Here is a 16,379-nt window from a genome sequence, read left to right as displayed (position 1 = left end):
TGCATGTATGCGATGTATGCATGTATGCATGTATGCATGTATGCGATGTATGTATATATAATGTAGGTTGCTGCTTTCATAAACAATTAAACCTGACTCACTGTTAACCCGAGTTTCTCTCTGCAGGTGCGTATATTCCCTTATCTGATTGGTCGGGAGTCTGCATTTGCTGATAACCTGAAATGGATGGCCTGCGCTAACAAAGGTTTGACTTCCTCACATCCACACTGAAACATAAAATGAAAAGCTCAGCAATCTCTGGAATGATGCCTCATTTTCCCTAAAACACATTTCCTTGTAGAGTTCTGGGTCTATATCATGAAGCTGGTTTAGTTGGCTAGCCAGGTAAGTTTAGGAATAGGTTGTAGCCAATCCTGGGTTTTGAGTCCCATTAAAGTTGCTCAGCTTTAAGTTGCATTCGTTGCCATAGTAACTGACGCTACACGGCTAACCGGCTCGGGGGCAGCTTATGTTCTGGATCAGAGATCAGCAAAGTGACATGTAAATGGAGCGACTTCTTCACAGTTCGCGTTGCGATGTTATTTTTTATTCTGTGTACATTTACATGCAAAATCTTTGGGAAATGAACCATTGTTTTTTTATGGTAAACACATAGTAAGCTTTATTTTGGTGGATTGATTGCAATTTGTGTTACCGTACTGTATGACAAACACAATGTGCATAAGCTGACAACACACTAATAATTTTATTTTTTTGTGTCTTCTTAAAAACACCCATTAAACATTTATAGTGCTGGAGAAAAGTTTAAGTGATTAAATTAAACACTTCTTTCTTGCAGCAACGAAACATCATACAATTATGTGCCTGCGGTAAATTTTTATATTTGCACATAACTATTGAAAAATAATTACTGAGAAGTCTGGAACTTGCTCTGTCTGTGTTGAATGCGATTGGCTATTCTGTGTCGACGTCACTCTTTCATGTGCACCCGCTCATGGATTAATAATAAGATCAAAGCCTGATAAGACACTTCATGGTATCAACAAAGCCTGATCGTATTGGTTTGGTTTTGTCAACTCAAAACTGATTTTGTAGAACCATCTTCATGGTATAGACCTCTGGACATCCGGTAATGTGTAAGATATGTATAAGTGTAAATAAAAATGAATGATGGAAGACAGGAGAAGCGGATCTGAATGCAGTATTTCATAAATTAAACTAGATATTCCAAGAAATGAGTCACAAGGAACAGAAAACCATAAAACAGGACACATAGTGTTTTCAAAAACTCTTAAACTCATACATGTATACCCGATGCAGTGCCATGAGTTGTTCATTTTTTTTCTGTGCTGTCAGGTTACTTTACTCAGATCTCTACACTGGCAGACGTGCAGGAGAATGTGATGGAGTATCTGCACGTGCTCAGTCGACCAAAGGTCATTGATCAAGAACATGATATGGTGTGGACAGAGGCTTACATCGACAGCACAGTGAGTTACACTGATAATGGACCTGAAGCAATCATCCCAGACAGCAGAAGACTCTGGGGCAGATCCGCACCGGAGATGCAGATATTAGAGCGGATCCGCACTGGAGTCTACTGCTGTCTGGGATTTCATTTGTACTTCTGTACAGTCTTCATATCAAGTTTAAGTGTCTTCTTATTATATTATCCTATTTTCTAGTGGTGTTTGGGAATATTAAGCCCTAGTCAGACGCTAATCATTTCTCATGGGAACGTAAAGTATTTTCAATATTTACAGGGATTTTATTGCCATCCGAATCCAGGATGTCTGTGTTTTTCTCCGACCACCTGCATAAAAAAATTCCTGTCCGAATTACCTACTGTTTTTTTTTACAAACAAAAAGGTCGTGTGGCAATTAAATTGCCGTCCGAATTCACATCCCTAAATTTATTAAAGGGGATCAAAGCATTCTGCACATCTTTTTAGACCGCTGAAAATCACAGTATTTTCACACGCATGAAGAGTTTGGTTCCAAAACGCAATAAATCCATTTTGACTGATTTTGGTAAAACGTGTTTTCTATACTAAGAAAGTGACAAGATGAAAACCACTACTTTCTGTTACAAACTTTCACACAGCATCTTTAGGTTATAAAAACATTAAAAATTAAAATCCTTAATTTGATTTTCAAAAATCTATTATAAAAACTGATTATTTTTTCAAAGTGCTATAAATTAATTGAATCAATAAATAAATGTGCATTCATCTTTGCCATGTTATATTCATTTAGTTGACTGAATTAAAAAATATACTGTATACACTGATTAAAAAAATAAACATTAATGGCATTAATCAAAACACTTACTTTGTCATATTAAGAATACTGTCATTGCTCTTATATACATTTTCATTATATATATATTGGCGCTCTCTATGGTTAATCCAGTCATCAGTGTAGAGATATATGTATGTATGTATGTATGTATGTAATATTTGTCTCATGAATTATATTATCATTTTTTATTTGTCCGTTGTTTAATTAACATTAGAAACAGACAGAATAAGAGTACTGTAAGTGCACAGATCCAAAATACTGCTTACATTCAATTAAACAGAGTGTCTTTATAAGGAGATGCGGCGTTACAGTCACATGCGTCAGATGGGCGCACACACAAATTTTCAAACAGCGTGTGAGTCAATCTGTTTTGCGTCTTTTTGTGCTTAAACATCGGCTTGTGCCGATGCAGTGACAGGTCTACACTGCTACCGCTCCCGTTTTTTTTACTTTAAAGCGCAATCAGGAGCACATGCACAAAAATGATTCGCCTTAACATACCCAATCACTTCACTTAAATCTAAGTAACAAACAAAAACATAGGCGGCGTATTCTATTCTTCAATTCTGTTTGAAATATAAACAGAGAGCGCCTTTGTGATAACAAATTCCATATTATTCTAATACAATACAAATTTATTGCTAGAAATGCAATCACATAGACCAATCACATTCCCCGCACATGCCCATGCATAGAATTGTGTGACAAGACGATGAAAGTACCTCAGGAGTCCGGAAGTCAAGCAAACATTGGATTCGGACGTGTGCTGGTTGCAGGTTGCGACTAGCCTGGCTCCGTCCTCCTACGTGCTTCCGCTTAACTTTCATTTCGCTTCAGTACTACGTCTGGGACTGATGTGTACACTTTCGTTTTCTCCGCAAAAATCTGCAGGTCCAATCAGCGAACAGAGGGGGGTGGCTAAGAACGATGACGTTGAGGTTGTGCGTTGAGGTCCGTTGTTGCAAAACTGCCGAATATACAGAAGTTAAAGCCAGAGCAAGAACAATATTTGCTAAGTTTTGTTGGTCTGATCATTCGGACTTGTTGTTTCCGGCCGGTTTCGGCGCATGATATACTTCAACAGAGGACCCTCCTTAATGGAAGTAACGCTTTGCAATGGAGCGTGGCCAGACTCTCTGTACAAATGAAATGAATGTACGAGTGTCTGGTTGGACCAGGCTAGGTTGCGACTGAGGTGCCCTTAAGCAAGGCACCTTAACCCCAATTGCTCCTCGTGCGCTGTAGGTATAGCTGCCCAAAGCTCCGAGTGTGTGTGTTCACTACTTAATGGAATGGGTTAAATGCAGGTCACATTTTGAGTAAAATTTCCATACTCGACAAAGATGTTGTTGTTACATTTGTTATTCACATGTGTTTAATGTGCTGTCTTGTCCAGTCTAATATAGCAGTGCCACTGTGTGGGTTCCCAGTGAATGCATGGGATAAAGTCACATAAACGTCTACGGCTCTGGCTGATTGCCTTTCACTCACGAGTAGTTCATTTATCCACTTTTGCATGTTCATGCTGTGTTAGTAAATGCTGGATATGCATGTGAGAGCAGCAGGCTGTGTTATGTGGGATTTCAATTCAGAGGATGAATGTCTTCACCCCCGCTGCATCAGCCAACAAACACTATTACCCAAACATCCTGACAGCTAAACTGTGTTTATGAACACCTGAAAACATCATAGAGATTCAGTCCTGATTTATTTAATCAAACTATACTGTCAGAAATATGGTCTCTAGTTGTCACTAGGGCAGGCCCTTTCAAAAAAGTACAGTTTTGTACCTAAAGAGTGTACATTAGTATCTTTTAGGTTCTAATATGAAATGTATTTATATCTACTGTATACCTAAATGGTTCTGTGGTTTGTATTAGATCTGTCATGACAGCAACAGCTACTCACAAAATCTGTGTTCGACTAGTCGGAATTACAATTACAGGTGAAACAATAACATAATTGCTAAAAGCAATAATTATAGCCGTCCATTTGTGCTCATTTCTGTGGCAAATTTGTTTTGGCCCAATGCCAAACTCAGTTGCCGACCCCTGGTGTACAGTTTCATAGCACTTTTCATAATGTGAATTGTTACAAAACAGCTTTACAGAAACATTGACTTATTTCTACACTTTACATATCAAATTCTGTCTGGATGGTTAAACACAGTACACACTGATTACGTTTTCATATACATCAATAATAGGATTATTTTCAATAATCAGAGTAAGGACTTAATAAGTAAGATGTTTACATGACTGGAGCAATAACCTCTTCACTTTTTACCTGTTTACATACAGTTTTTATTTCTGATTATTCACACATAGCCAATGCAGAGCACAAATGATGAACTTACATATACTGTCCACTGTTTTAATTTACTTACATTAAAATGACAAACACGTTCTTATGGACGTATGTCGTTATTCAGTGCCGTAATGAAGACAGAAATGTTATGACAGTGCCTGAAATGGTTTTATACGCTGCTCTGGTGTTATTTGAGCTGTTTCTGGATGAAGGTAGATTACAGACAGTGTGAGATCAGGGAAAACTTCCTCATGTCAAGTTTTACGAATTCACGCTTAAAGGGGACATATCATGAAAATTGGTTAGTTTTGGTAAACTATTCTCTGCAAGCATGTGAAACAATAGCTCACTGAAACTTGGCCCTCCTTGTGATGTCAGAAAAGGATCTTATTATAATAATACCGCCTCTTAATCTGCACTATCCAACCACAGCAATGCCATTTAGTGCAGAGATCAGCTCATTTGCATTTAAAAGGACACACCCACAAATGGCACATTTTTGCTCACACCTACAAAGTGATGTTATAATAAATTACCTATATGATATTGTGAGCTAAAACTTTATATGTACTCTGGGGACACCAAAGCTGTATTTGCTGCCCAGTCATGATATGCACGCTCTTAAGGCTGTGCAATTGGGCAATTAGTTGAAAGGGGTGTGTTCAAATAAATAGCAGTGTCTACCTTTGACTGTACAAACTCAAAACTATTTTGTACAAACATTTTTTTTTCTGGGATTTAGCAATCCTGTGAATCACTAAACTAATATTTAGTTGTATGACCACAGTTTTTTAAAACTGCTTGACATCTGTGTGGCATGGAGTCAACCAACTTGTGGCACCTCTCAGCTGTTATTCCACTCCATGATTCTTTAACAACATTCCACAATTCATTCACATTTCTTGGTTTTGCTTCAGAAACAGCATTTTTGATATCACCCCACAAGTTCTCAATTGGATTAAGGTCTGGAGATTGGGCTGGCCACTCCATAACATTAATTTTGTTGGTTTGGAACCAAGACTTTGCCTGTTTACTAGTGTGTTTTGGGTCATTGTCTTGTTGAAACAACCATTTCAAGGGCATGTCCTCTTCAGCATAGGGCAACATGACCTCTTCAAGTATTTTAACATAATGCAAACTGATCCATGATCCCTAGTATGCGATAAATAGGCCCAACACCATAGTAGGAGAAACATGCCCATATCATGATGCTTGCACCTCCATGCTTCACTGTCTTCACTGTGTACTGTGGCTTGAATTCAGAGTTTGGGGGTCGTCTCACAAACTGCCTGTGGCCCTTGAACCCAAAAAGAACAATTTTACTCTCATCAGTCCACAAAATGTTCCTCCATTTCTCTTTAGGCTAGTTGATCTTTGTTCTTTGGCAAATTGTAACCTCTTCTGCACATGCCTTTTTTTAACAGAGGGACTTTGCGGGGGATTCTTGAAAATAGATTAGCTTCACACAGACGTCGTCTAACTGTCACAGTACTTACAGGTAACTCCAGACTGTCTTTGATGATCCTGGAGGTGATCATTGGCTGAGCTTTTGCCATTCTGGTTATTCTTCTATCCATTTCGATGGTTGTCTTTTGTTTTCTTCCACGTCTCTCTGGTTTTGCTCTCCATTTTAAGGCATTGGAGATCATTTTAGCTGAACAGCTTATCATTGTTTGCACCTCTTTATAGGTTTTCCCCTCTCCAATCAACTTTTAATCAAAGTACGCTGTTCTTCTGAACAATGTCTTGAACGACCCATTTTCCTCAGCTTTCAAATGCATGTTCAACAAGTGTTGGCTTGGCTTCATCCTTAAATAGGGGCCAACTGATTCACACCTGTTTCTTCAAAAAATTGATGACCTCAGTGATTGAATGCCACACTGCTATTTTTTTTAACACACCCCTTTCAACTAATTCAACTAATTGCCCAATTGCACAGCCTTAAGAGCGTGCATATCATGAATGCTGGGTCTCATTTGTTTTCTGAGAATCTACTGAACCTACTGGTAACTTGTTTGCCACGTAGCAATAAAAAAAATACTAAAAACCTTGATTATTCTGGTTGGTCGCATTGTGCTGCTGTTATTTTGAGCAAGACTGTACGTACTCTGGGGACACCAAAGCCGTATTTGCTGCCCAGTGTCACGAAATTTCGTTATAAAGTCACGTACATTTTTCATTATTTTTTCGTGATTTTCCACGTTTTTTTGTGATCGTATAACGAATTCCTGTTTTCGTGTGATTATCACGTATTGGTTACTCAACTGTTTTGTCCTATTTTCTTACCATTGTCGCTTTGGTTTGGGGTTAGATTTACATAAAATGACATCCCTACACAAACCCAACTCTAACCCTAATGCCAGGCGACATATAAAAATTAAATCCGAAAAATAGTATAAACCAATGCATAAAGTAACATTCTAATGCAAGCACCAAGTCGAACCCTAAACCGAAGCGACAATGGTTTGAAAATAGGAAAAAGCATTTAAATAACCAATACGTAATAATCACACGAAAACAGAAATTCGTTATACGATCACGAAAAACACGAAGATTCGTGATAATATCACGAAAAAAGAATCATAAGTGACTATATCATGAAACCTTGTGAGACTGGGTAGTTGTTTGACATCTTTAAAAAAATTTGTGAAATGTCCCCTTAAAAATACATGCGCACTTCAGTTAGTGCGGTATAGATTGCAATTATAGTGTTTACATGGACGCATACTGCGATTAAAACCAGAGTACACAACCTCTTTAAATACCATTATACTTACTGTGATTATGAGCTTAATCAAATTATTTTAAGTATTGTGTGTATACTTTACTATGTAATCGCAATATTGCCAAAATCCCATTATAATCACATTATGAGGGTGCATGTAAACGTTGTCAATTGCATATATGCCTCAATAATATTTCTCTACTAATGTATGTACACACATGTCTCTCTCTCTCTCTTTCTCTCTCTCTCTCTCTCTCTCTCTCTCTCTCTCTCTCTCTCTCTCTCTCTCTCTCTCTCTCTCGTATGTGTGTGCTTGTGCTTCTGCAGCTGCAGGGCGGTCAGCGTCCTGTTCTCACGACCACTGTGGCCATGCCTGTGTTCAGCACCAAAAATGAGACTGTAAGTGTCCAATAACTACATTTCTTGAACTGTGGTTAATTCATCAGTTTAAGGTTTTTATGACTGTAAATATATAAATGGGCTGTAAATATGACTACACATTTTATTTTGCTATATTTTGCCATATTGATTGCTTATAGAGAAACAAGGGCATTCTTCTTGGAGTGGTGGGCACAGATGTGCCAGTGTCTGAGATATTGAAGGCCATACCAAAATACAAGGTACATGAGCAGGACAACTTTCATTCTCCTGTATGTCACCGATAGACATGTGGGTTAAAGCACTTTCACTCGCTTTTAATGTATATATCTGATGCTGTGTGTGTGTGTGTGTGTGTGTGTGTGTGTGTGTGTGTGTGTGTGTGTGTGTGTGTGTGTGTGTGTGTGTGTGTGTTCACAGCTGGGAATCCATGGTTACGCATTTGCCATAACCAACAATGGATACATACTAACCCATCCGGACCTGCAGCCCCTGGTAATGTAATGATGATGATCGTAGTGTAAAAGCTCTTCAGCAGACGCTGAGGCTGAATGCTTCTCATCAGTGTCATTGTACTCTGACACATCCCTTTGATTCTGTGTGAATATGTGTTTCTGATTTAGCATCTTTTATATGTTGTGAAACAAAATAATTATTTTCCTGCCTCAATCTTAAGCAGAAAGATAAGGTAATAATCCCTCTTTCTTGGGTTAAACCTGAATGCATAAAATCACAGTATCTGGTAGGGAAGAGAAAAGGGGTTAATCAAGGAGGATCAGGCTACTCATGTCCTTCACTAGGTTTTTGTTTTCAGGAGCTTGTCTGGGTTAGGTTTTGACCAACATCTGGGCTGGGGGACATCCAGCATTCTGTATCTGCTCACCTGCTGCTTCTCTATTTAGGCCTCTTTATTCTGTTTTATATGAGTGTTGACTGTATGTAACAGACTGCAGCTGAAGCTTCCTGTCAGTTGTGCATGTGAGTTAGAGGAGCTGTCTTTGGTACTGATCACCCAAACCTTATGACCTCATCTCATGCTGCTCTCCATGGTGCTGAATGTGTCTGTGTTGGTCTGTGGTGGACCATACCACAACACACACACACACACACACACACACACACACACACACACACACACACACACACACACACACACACACACACACACACACACACACACACACACACACACACACACACATTCTGGTTTCCATGTTTTGTGGAGACATTCCATAGACGTAATGCATTTTATACCATACAAACTGTATATTCTATTCCCCTTACCTACCCCAATCTCTAACCCCAACCATCACAGAAACCCTTCTGCTACTTCACATTTTCAATAAACATCATTCTGTTTGATTTATAAGCTTGTTTCCTCATGGGGACATCAAAATGTCCCCACAAGATCCTAGATATCCAAAACATTATCCTCAAACTGTAAAGAAATATTCTACTCTCCTAATCAAATAAATACATAGCCCACAACATAAACTAATTTTGCAATACAAAAACTTCAATGATTTAAATGTCCTCTTGTGGTTCGGACAAAAACCTTGCAGCAGTATGATTTTAGGTATTAATTTTCTTTTTTTAAACTGCAACAGATCTTTTCATAACTGTGACATTTACAGTATGTCACTCAACATATTCACATCATAGCTTAAGCTAATAGATCAGATTTTTTACTTCTGTTTTTGCGATATCTGATTTAGCACTCTGTCCACTCAGATACTTTTATGGTGACAAAATAAGGCATGGTGGCTTATAGAAATGCTCTTGCCCACCGTCTATTGGCTTGTCAACAAAGCAGAAGTACATTATAGTGTTTTTTACATACATTGCAGACTGTTCGGACAAGTCCTCATACTGTACACCTCAAAGCTTGTCTGTAATAGATGATTTAAACCTGCACAGACTAAGTGTTAAGCTATCGGTCTGTGTCTCCCTTGTCTTGTACTCTTATTTTAAAGGGACCATGGCATGAAAATCTGACTTTTTACATGTTTATGTGCTATGATTGGGTTCCCAGTACTTCTATCAACATAGAAAATGTGAAAAAAGATCAACCCAGTAACTTAGTTTTGGTAAACCATTCTCTACAAGCACGTAAAAAATAGGTAGTTGAAATTTGGCTCTCCTTATGATGTCATAAGGAGCTCTTATTATAATAATACCATCCCTTAATCTGCACTTTCCAACCACAGCACTGACATTTAGTGCAGAGAAAAGCATACTTGAGTTTTAATTGCAACAAACCAACATCATTGTGATCAGTGTTTGAATTTCATCAGCTCATTTGCATTTTAAAGGACACACCCAAAATGGCACATTTTTGCACACACCTACAAAGTGGCAATTTTCACATGCTTTAATAAATTATTTATATGGTATTTTGAGCTAAAACTTCAGATATGTGCTCTGAGGACACCAAAGATTTATTTGACATCTTAAAAAAGTCTTGTGCCATGGCCCCTTTAATAGTCTAGTTTAGTGTTATGTTATTGCTGTGTTCTCTGTTGTTTCCTTGCTGTTCCGTTCTATTGTTTGTTATCATGGACATTGACTACTTGCACCACTATGAATTGTGTGAATTTAAATGCTTTTGTTTTGTTAACACATTGGTTAAGGTTTTCGGTAACATTTTACAATAAGGTTGTATGAGTAAACATTAGGAAATGCATTAAATATCACAAACAAACAATGAACAAAATAGTTGTTCAGCACGTGTTAATTCTTGTTAATTGTAGTTAATGTCAATATCCATTTAGTTCATGGTGCATTAATTAATGTTAACAGATACAACACTGGATTTTATAAATGTATTAGTTAATGGTGAAATTAACATGAACACAGATTAATACATGCTGTAGAAGTGCTGTTAGTTCATGTTAGCTAATGCATTAACTAATTGTTAACAGATGCAACCTTATTGTAATTTATTACCATGTTTTCAACTAAATAACAGGTTTTAAAATTTTGACAAAATCCTAAATTCTAAAATAATTTTTAAATCAAGCTTATAGTAAATGACCTGCAGCTTAGTCATTCATTACCTACAACCTGCATTATTTTATAAATTATTTTATTTATTGTTAATGCCGCACTGTTAACCCTTATGTTATTTTAACCCAAATAAATAAGTACACTTAAAGGAACCGTATGTAAGAAATGTATATAAATTAATCATAAAATGGCCCTGATATGTCACTAGACATTAAGAAATCATTTTCATTTCAAATACTTATATAACTCACAACAGTGGTCCGGCCAGGATATTGTCGTTTAAAAAGTGGAGTTGCAGCTCTCAACTGATGTTTATGTTGTCATGTTGTGTATTGGCCACCAGTTGTGTGATTGCAGTACCAGTTTTAGCCACAAGTTTTGTGATTGCAATACCAGTTTTGACCCCAATCCTACATACTGTTCTTTTAACCTAAACCATGAAAAATGTCCTCCATTATGCAAGTTTTTAAGTTTAATGCACGAATTGCATGATTTCTATCATTCAACCAGAAATTTTGAGTTGAATCAATTTATTTTAGCTTATTTAAATTTTTAGATTTGAAAATGTTTCCCATCACGCATTGCAGCATGCATAAATTAACTGCTACTGTTATATGAGTTTTGTTTTGCTGTTTGTTTGTTTTTCTTTATTTATACTACTGCAGTTGGTTTTTGTTAACATTGTAGCTTATTATTTTTGTGGTAAAGTGCAAGAGCTCATCTTTTCACTTTACAAGATTTGATTACTGTCACCATTATTGAGAATTGTGTGTTTAGGGTTGAGGTTGAAGTTTACACCTGGGTTGACTTGATGTTACCTTTGCTTTGCAAGGCATCTTTTTTGGAGAGGTAACGATTACAGGATTTTCTTAACATTACAAGTTTTATAAAACTATGCTTTAATAAGTTTCTCATATTGTTAACTGACTATTTGTAGAAAAGGAAATGTTTAGTTAATCAAACAAGGATATATTACTGGACGTTTTACATTCAGTTAACAAAACATTTTAATGGCCTGTTCAGCAATCTTAATTAGATTTAACTTAAAATTACTTGTTTGTTTAACTTAAAATTACTTGTTTGTTTAACTTAAAATTACTTGTTTGTTTAACAAATGTTTTTAGGGCAGCAAGTTGCCCTATGTTTTTTTAAGTAGAATCAACTTGTCTGGGCTTACAGTGAGTAAGTCACTCAAGTTGAATCGTTTAAATAAATCAGCTGCCAAACTCCCGGTTTAGCATTTAGCTCTACTGTATTTTGGCAAAGTGCACAAGTAAACATCCATGTGTCAAAGAAGAGTTTGTGTCAAAGAAGAGTGTGAACACTTATTTTTCATGCAGACATGAGTTGAGTAAAGATCAGGATATGTTGTGTAGGTGAACTTGCTTGCGATAATACCACTGAAGCATCGCTACATCTGGTTGTAAAATGTGGCACTGCTATTACTATGAACTGGGGACAGTGCAATGCTCAATATGGCAGTTCTGGTGATGGAAGTCCTATCTTACAGTTAAAAGAACCAAAAGATTGAACCAATTGATGAATTGATAAAGACTATACTCTCAAAGTCATGTATGGCGGTTGACAACCTGTGTGCATGCATGCCACCTGGAACGACTTTGAATAAAAGTGTTTTTTAATGCAATTTGAGCTTAAGACACAAAAATAATTATACAGTTAATGCCAGGTTTAATTGTTGGTCTAAAATATGTTGTGTAATTGTGATCGGTCTTTCCCTATTCAAGTAGATAGGACTTTATCTTGAATTTTATTCAAGGGCTACCATACTTGATAATCTCGTTGGTGAGTGTCTGCTAAAAAATAAATGTAACTTATGGAAGAGGTTGAGCACCAGTCTCCACACCAGCTTTTCACAGGGCACGGGACAATGATGAGAAAGAGACATTGGAACATTGATGAGAAAGTGCAGAGTAGAGATGGCTTGACTGTCCATGGCACACAATCCTTATTGATTTAGCAGATAAAGGACAACAGCTCTTCCTGTTAGTTATAGAGATTCATTCACAATAGTTGTTCCCAATGTCATTTATCACTACACGACACACTATTGATTAAATGAAGGTTATTTTCAGCCTATGGAAGAAGAGATCTCAGGAAACTGTAGATGCTGAGTTTACAGATTACTAGAAAGTAAAAAGAACACACAATGTATCTTGCCTATCACAGAACACTGGAAAAAATGGTTTAAAAAGTTAACAGACTGAAATCTATATATATCTATACATCTATATATGTTTAAACTGTTTTGTTAATTGAACATTTCAGTACATTTTAATGATTTTTTATACAATATTTTTTATATCCCCATTAATAAAGATGTCAGGTGGTACAACCAGAGATGGGCATAAATACATGGAAATGTATTTCAAATACAAATACAAAATACTGCGTTGAAAATTTAAATACAAATACAAAATACTGTGTGGAAAAATGTATTTAAATACAAATACAGTATTTTGTATTTTCAAAATACAGAAAATACATGTGAAATTGGTGATTCAGTGCAAGTATCCCTTTTGTGCTGAAATCTATCTGGGTCTATTTCTGAATGCCAAAAAGCATGTAGATGTGTGCAACTGCTTAGAAACTTTCATTTTATTTTACATACCTCATTGTTTGAGATATCTTTGTTATGACAACTTGACATAAACCAATACAACACAACTTGTTATAAATCATAAACAATAATTATCAAACTTAAGAAACTACCTACCTTTGTGGGTTAACATTACATTAAATTGTGATTTAAATGTCATTAAGTGTTAATACTTTGTCAAACATTATTAATACTCTGTCAAATAAACATTATGAACTGAAGAATATTCATGATGCTGTTATAAAACTATTTAATAGAGTATTAACACTTAATAACAAATAATATTTGTACCACTGTAGTTGAGGTCAAGAAAAATATTCATGATGCTGTTATAAAACTATTTTACAGAGTATTAACACTTAATGACATTTTAATGACAAATTCAGTTTGTATCACTGGTAAAAAAGTGGTCAGTTGTGTTGTCTTGGTTAATGTCAAGTTGTCATAACAAAGACATCTCAAACCATGTCATCTTTGCAATAAAAATGACATAATTGAACAAATGACACTCAATGACAGTTGTCATAAACGTGAACAAAATCTCCTTCATATTCATGACACGTGTCATGTCATGGTTATGAAGGTGTCATGTCAGCCTTATGAACACCCATTCAAGTAAAGTGATGTTTTATAAAAACATAATAAAAACTTTTTCATGTATCGTCAAAATGACCCACAACCTAATCAGTTTTTACAGTATGTGAAGAAATCCACGTATTTACAAACTTCTCACGAGACGAGTGTTTGATAAATTATTCGGCAAACTACTTCCTCTCATCGCTGCTTTTTGATGATTTTGAGTACAATTACTCTGTCATTTCACAGAATTATACAACGGAGAGCACGTCAAGCATAAAAGTCTTGTAGGTTTACTGAGGAGCCTGCAGGTTGACGCCGTAGAGTAGAGCCATGCGAATTGCAAAAGTGTAAACAAGGCTTCAACTGCACAAAGCTAAAAAGAAATCAGCAACTGTGTTCTGATTCCACCACTTGCCGCGTCACATGTGAAAGGGCCTTTAAAGGAAAGCACCACAGTTTTTCAATATTTTACTATGTTCTTACCTCAACTTAGAAGAATGAATACATGCCTATCTTTTTTCAATATGTGCACTTCATCTTTGCACCGCGTGTCATGAATGTGTTAGCATTTAGCCTAGTCCCATTTATTCTGTAGGATCTAAACAGGGAAGAATTTAGAAGCCACCAAACACTTCCATGTTTTCCCTATTTAAAGACTGTTACGCTAGTAATTACACGCGTAAGTATGGTGACAGAAAATAAAACGTAGTGATTTTTAAGTGGATAAAAATGAGAACTATACTGTATGGCGGAAGAGCACTTAGTTTGCAGCACTTTAACCTCTGGCGCAGTAACAGCATTACTCCTGTGAAGATGTTACTGCACGCTGAGGTCGAAATGCTGCAAACTATGTGCTCTTTCTCCATGCATTGAAAATAGATAGTTATGTATTCATTTGTCTAAGTTGAGGTAAGAACATAGTAAAATATTAAAAATGGTAGTTTTCCTTTAAGTCAAAAGTGTAGGCCTATTTGTCAGCGTTTCACACTCTCTCAGTCGTGCATTAAACTGCATGCCGCCAACGTGCAAGTGTGAATCTGAATTTTCTTTCGCGACAGTTATGATAACACAAATCACATCACACCCAATAATTCAATCACCCTTGCTTTTTTCACTCCAACATTAGAATTTTTGCCCACTAAAAGCTGCACAGATATATTTGCTTACCTGAACTCTGGTGTCTGGTCTGAACTAGTTGATGCATGAAAACAGCACCCTGACTGGTTGACTGGCTCAAAGTATTTTGAGTATTTTAAAAATACAAAAATACTCATCTTAAATGTATTTAAATACAAATTACATTTAATTTTTTCCAAAGTCTTAAAAATACAAAATACAAAATACTATTTTGTATTTCAAATACGTATTTTAAATACATGTATTTGAAATACTGCCCATCCCTGGGTACAACCAATCATTGTCTATTTGCCAGATAAGTTTTAATGCTCTCTTTGTGTCATGTTGATTGTTTGTTAATTTGATAGTGAAATTTAAAGTTATAATCCTTTAAATAGTTTGAACAATGCTACCATAAAATGTTGTGAGTTTACTTCTTATACTTCCACCACTTGCCAGCAGAGGTGGAACAAAAAGTTCTCATCAAACATACATCATGTATTGCATACATCATTGCATGTGGTCTGACTTTGTCTAAGTCACAATTATAGATAAACACAATCTTAATAATAAAACACAAACCGTTGTCCATAACAGATTTTTATTGAAGACAGGGAGTTATCATTTAAAGTGCAGGCTGGAAAATTAAAGTGAACCTGTGTGTTTACAGTTTCTCCAAAAACTAACTGGAGTCGAGTGTTAAGGAGATGATGTGTTACTTGGATGATTTTATTTGATAGTTAAATGATGTTTGGTATTAAGTTAATGGTGAAGTGTTAAGTTGATGATTTTAGGTGTTTAGGAGATGAAATGTTGGATGATTTTAGTTGTTAGTTAAATGATTCTTGGTGTTAAGTTGATGATTTTAGGTGTTTAGGAGATGATGGTTGAGACTGGATGACCAGGTGAACTTGAGAAATAAAGTAATGTAAATAAAGTCTTAGGTATTGTCAAATGTGACCTCTTCTGTGAAATCCAGGCTAATAAAAATGTGTGTTTGTGTGTTCCCAGTTTAATGATGGAAAGAAAAAGAGGAAATCCAGTTACAGCAGTGTGGATCTGTCCGAAGTGGAGTGGGAAGATAAAGAGGATGTGGTAAAACTTACCAAATTCACAATGTCCACCTTTTTGGAGAAATCAGTATATAAATGGTTTTTAGATTCTGCTTATCGAATATGAATAGATGAATGACCTGTTTAAACTTTAAAAATGTATTGACATACATTATTATTATTATTATTTATGTATTATGCATAATGTTTTGTTTTATTATTATTTTGGTGAGAAAATCAATTATGAAACTTTTGTAAGAGAATCAATACTAAAAATATGTTAGAACATGTTTTATTAATCAAGCATAAAGACCTTTTCTAGAACATCCCAAAACTA

At 36.0% G+C, this 16,379-nt stretch overlaps 1 protein-coding gene across 1 annotated transcript in view; it reads left to right on the top strand.

Annotated features, from left to right (window-relative positions):
- The window catches only part of cacna2d3a (calcium channel, voltage-dependent, alpha 2/delta subunit 3a), a 167,471-nt gene that overhangs the window by 105,751 nt on the left and 45,341 nt on the right, over positions 1-16,379 (top strand). The window contains 6 exon segments of the mRNA XM_073867468.1: positions 127-205; positions 1,318-1,451; positions 7,622-7,693; positions 7,834-7,914; positions 8,093-8,167; positions 16,002-16,085. Of these exon segments, the coding sequence (XP_073723569.1) occupies positions 127-205; positions 1,318-1,451; positions 7,622-7,693; positions 7,834-7,914; positions 8,093-8,167; positions 16,002-16,085 (525 nt within the window).

This window comes from Misgurnus anguillicaudatus, chromosome 5 (genome assembly GCF_027580225.2).
Source record: "Misgurnus anguillicaudatus chromosome 5, ASM2758022v2, whole genome shotgun sequence".
In the NCBI taxonomy this organism is placed as follows: domain Eukaryota; kingdom Metazoa; phylum Chordata; class Actinopteri; order Cypriniformes; family Cobitidae; genus Misgurnus; species Misgurnus anguillicaudatus.
This window is presented reverse-complemented; position numbering and strand designations above follow the sequence as displayed.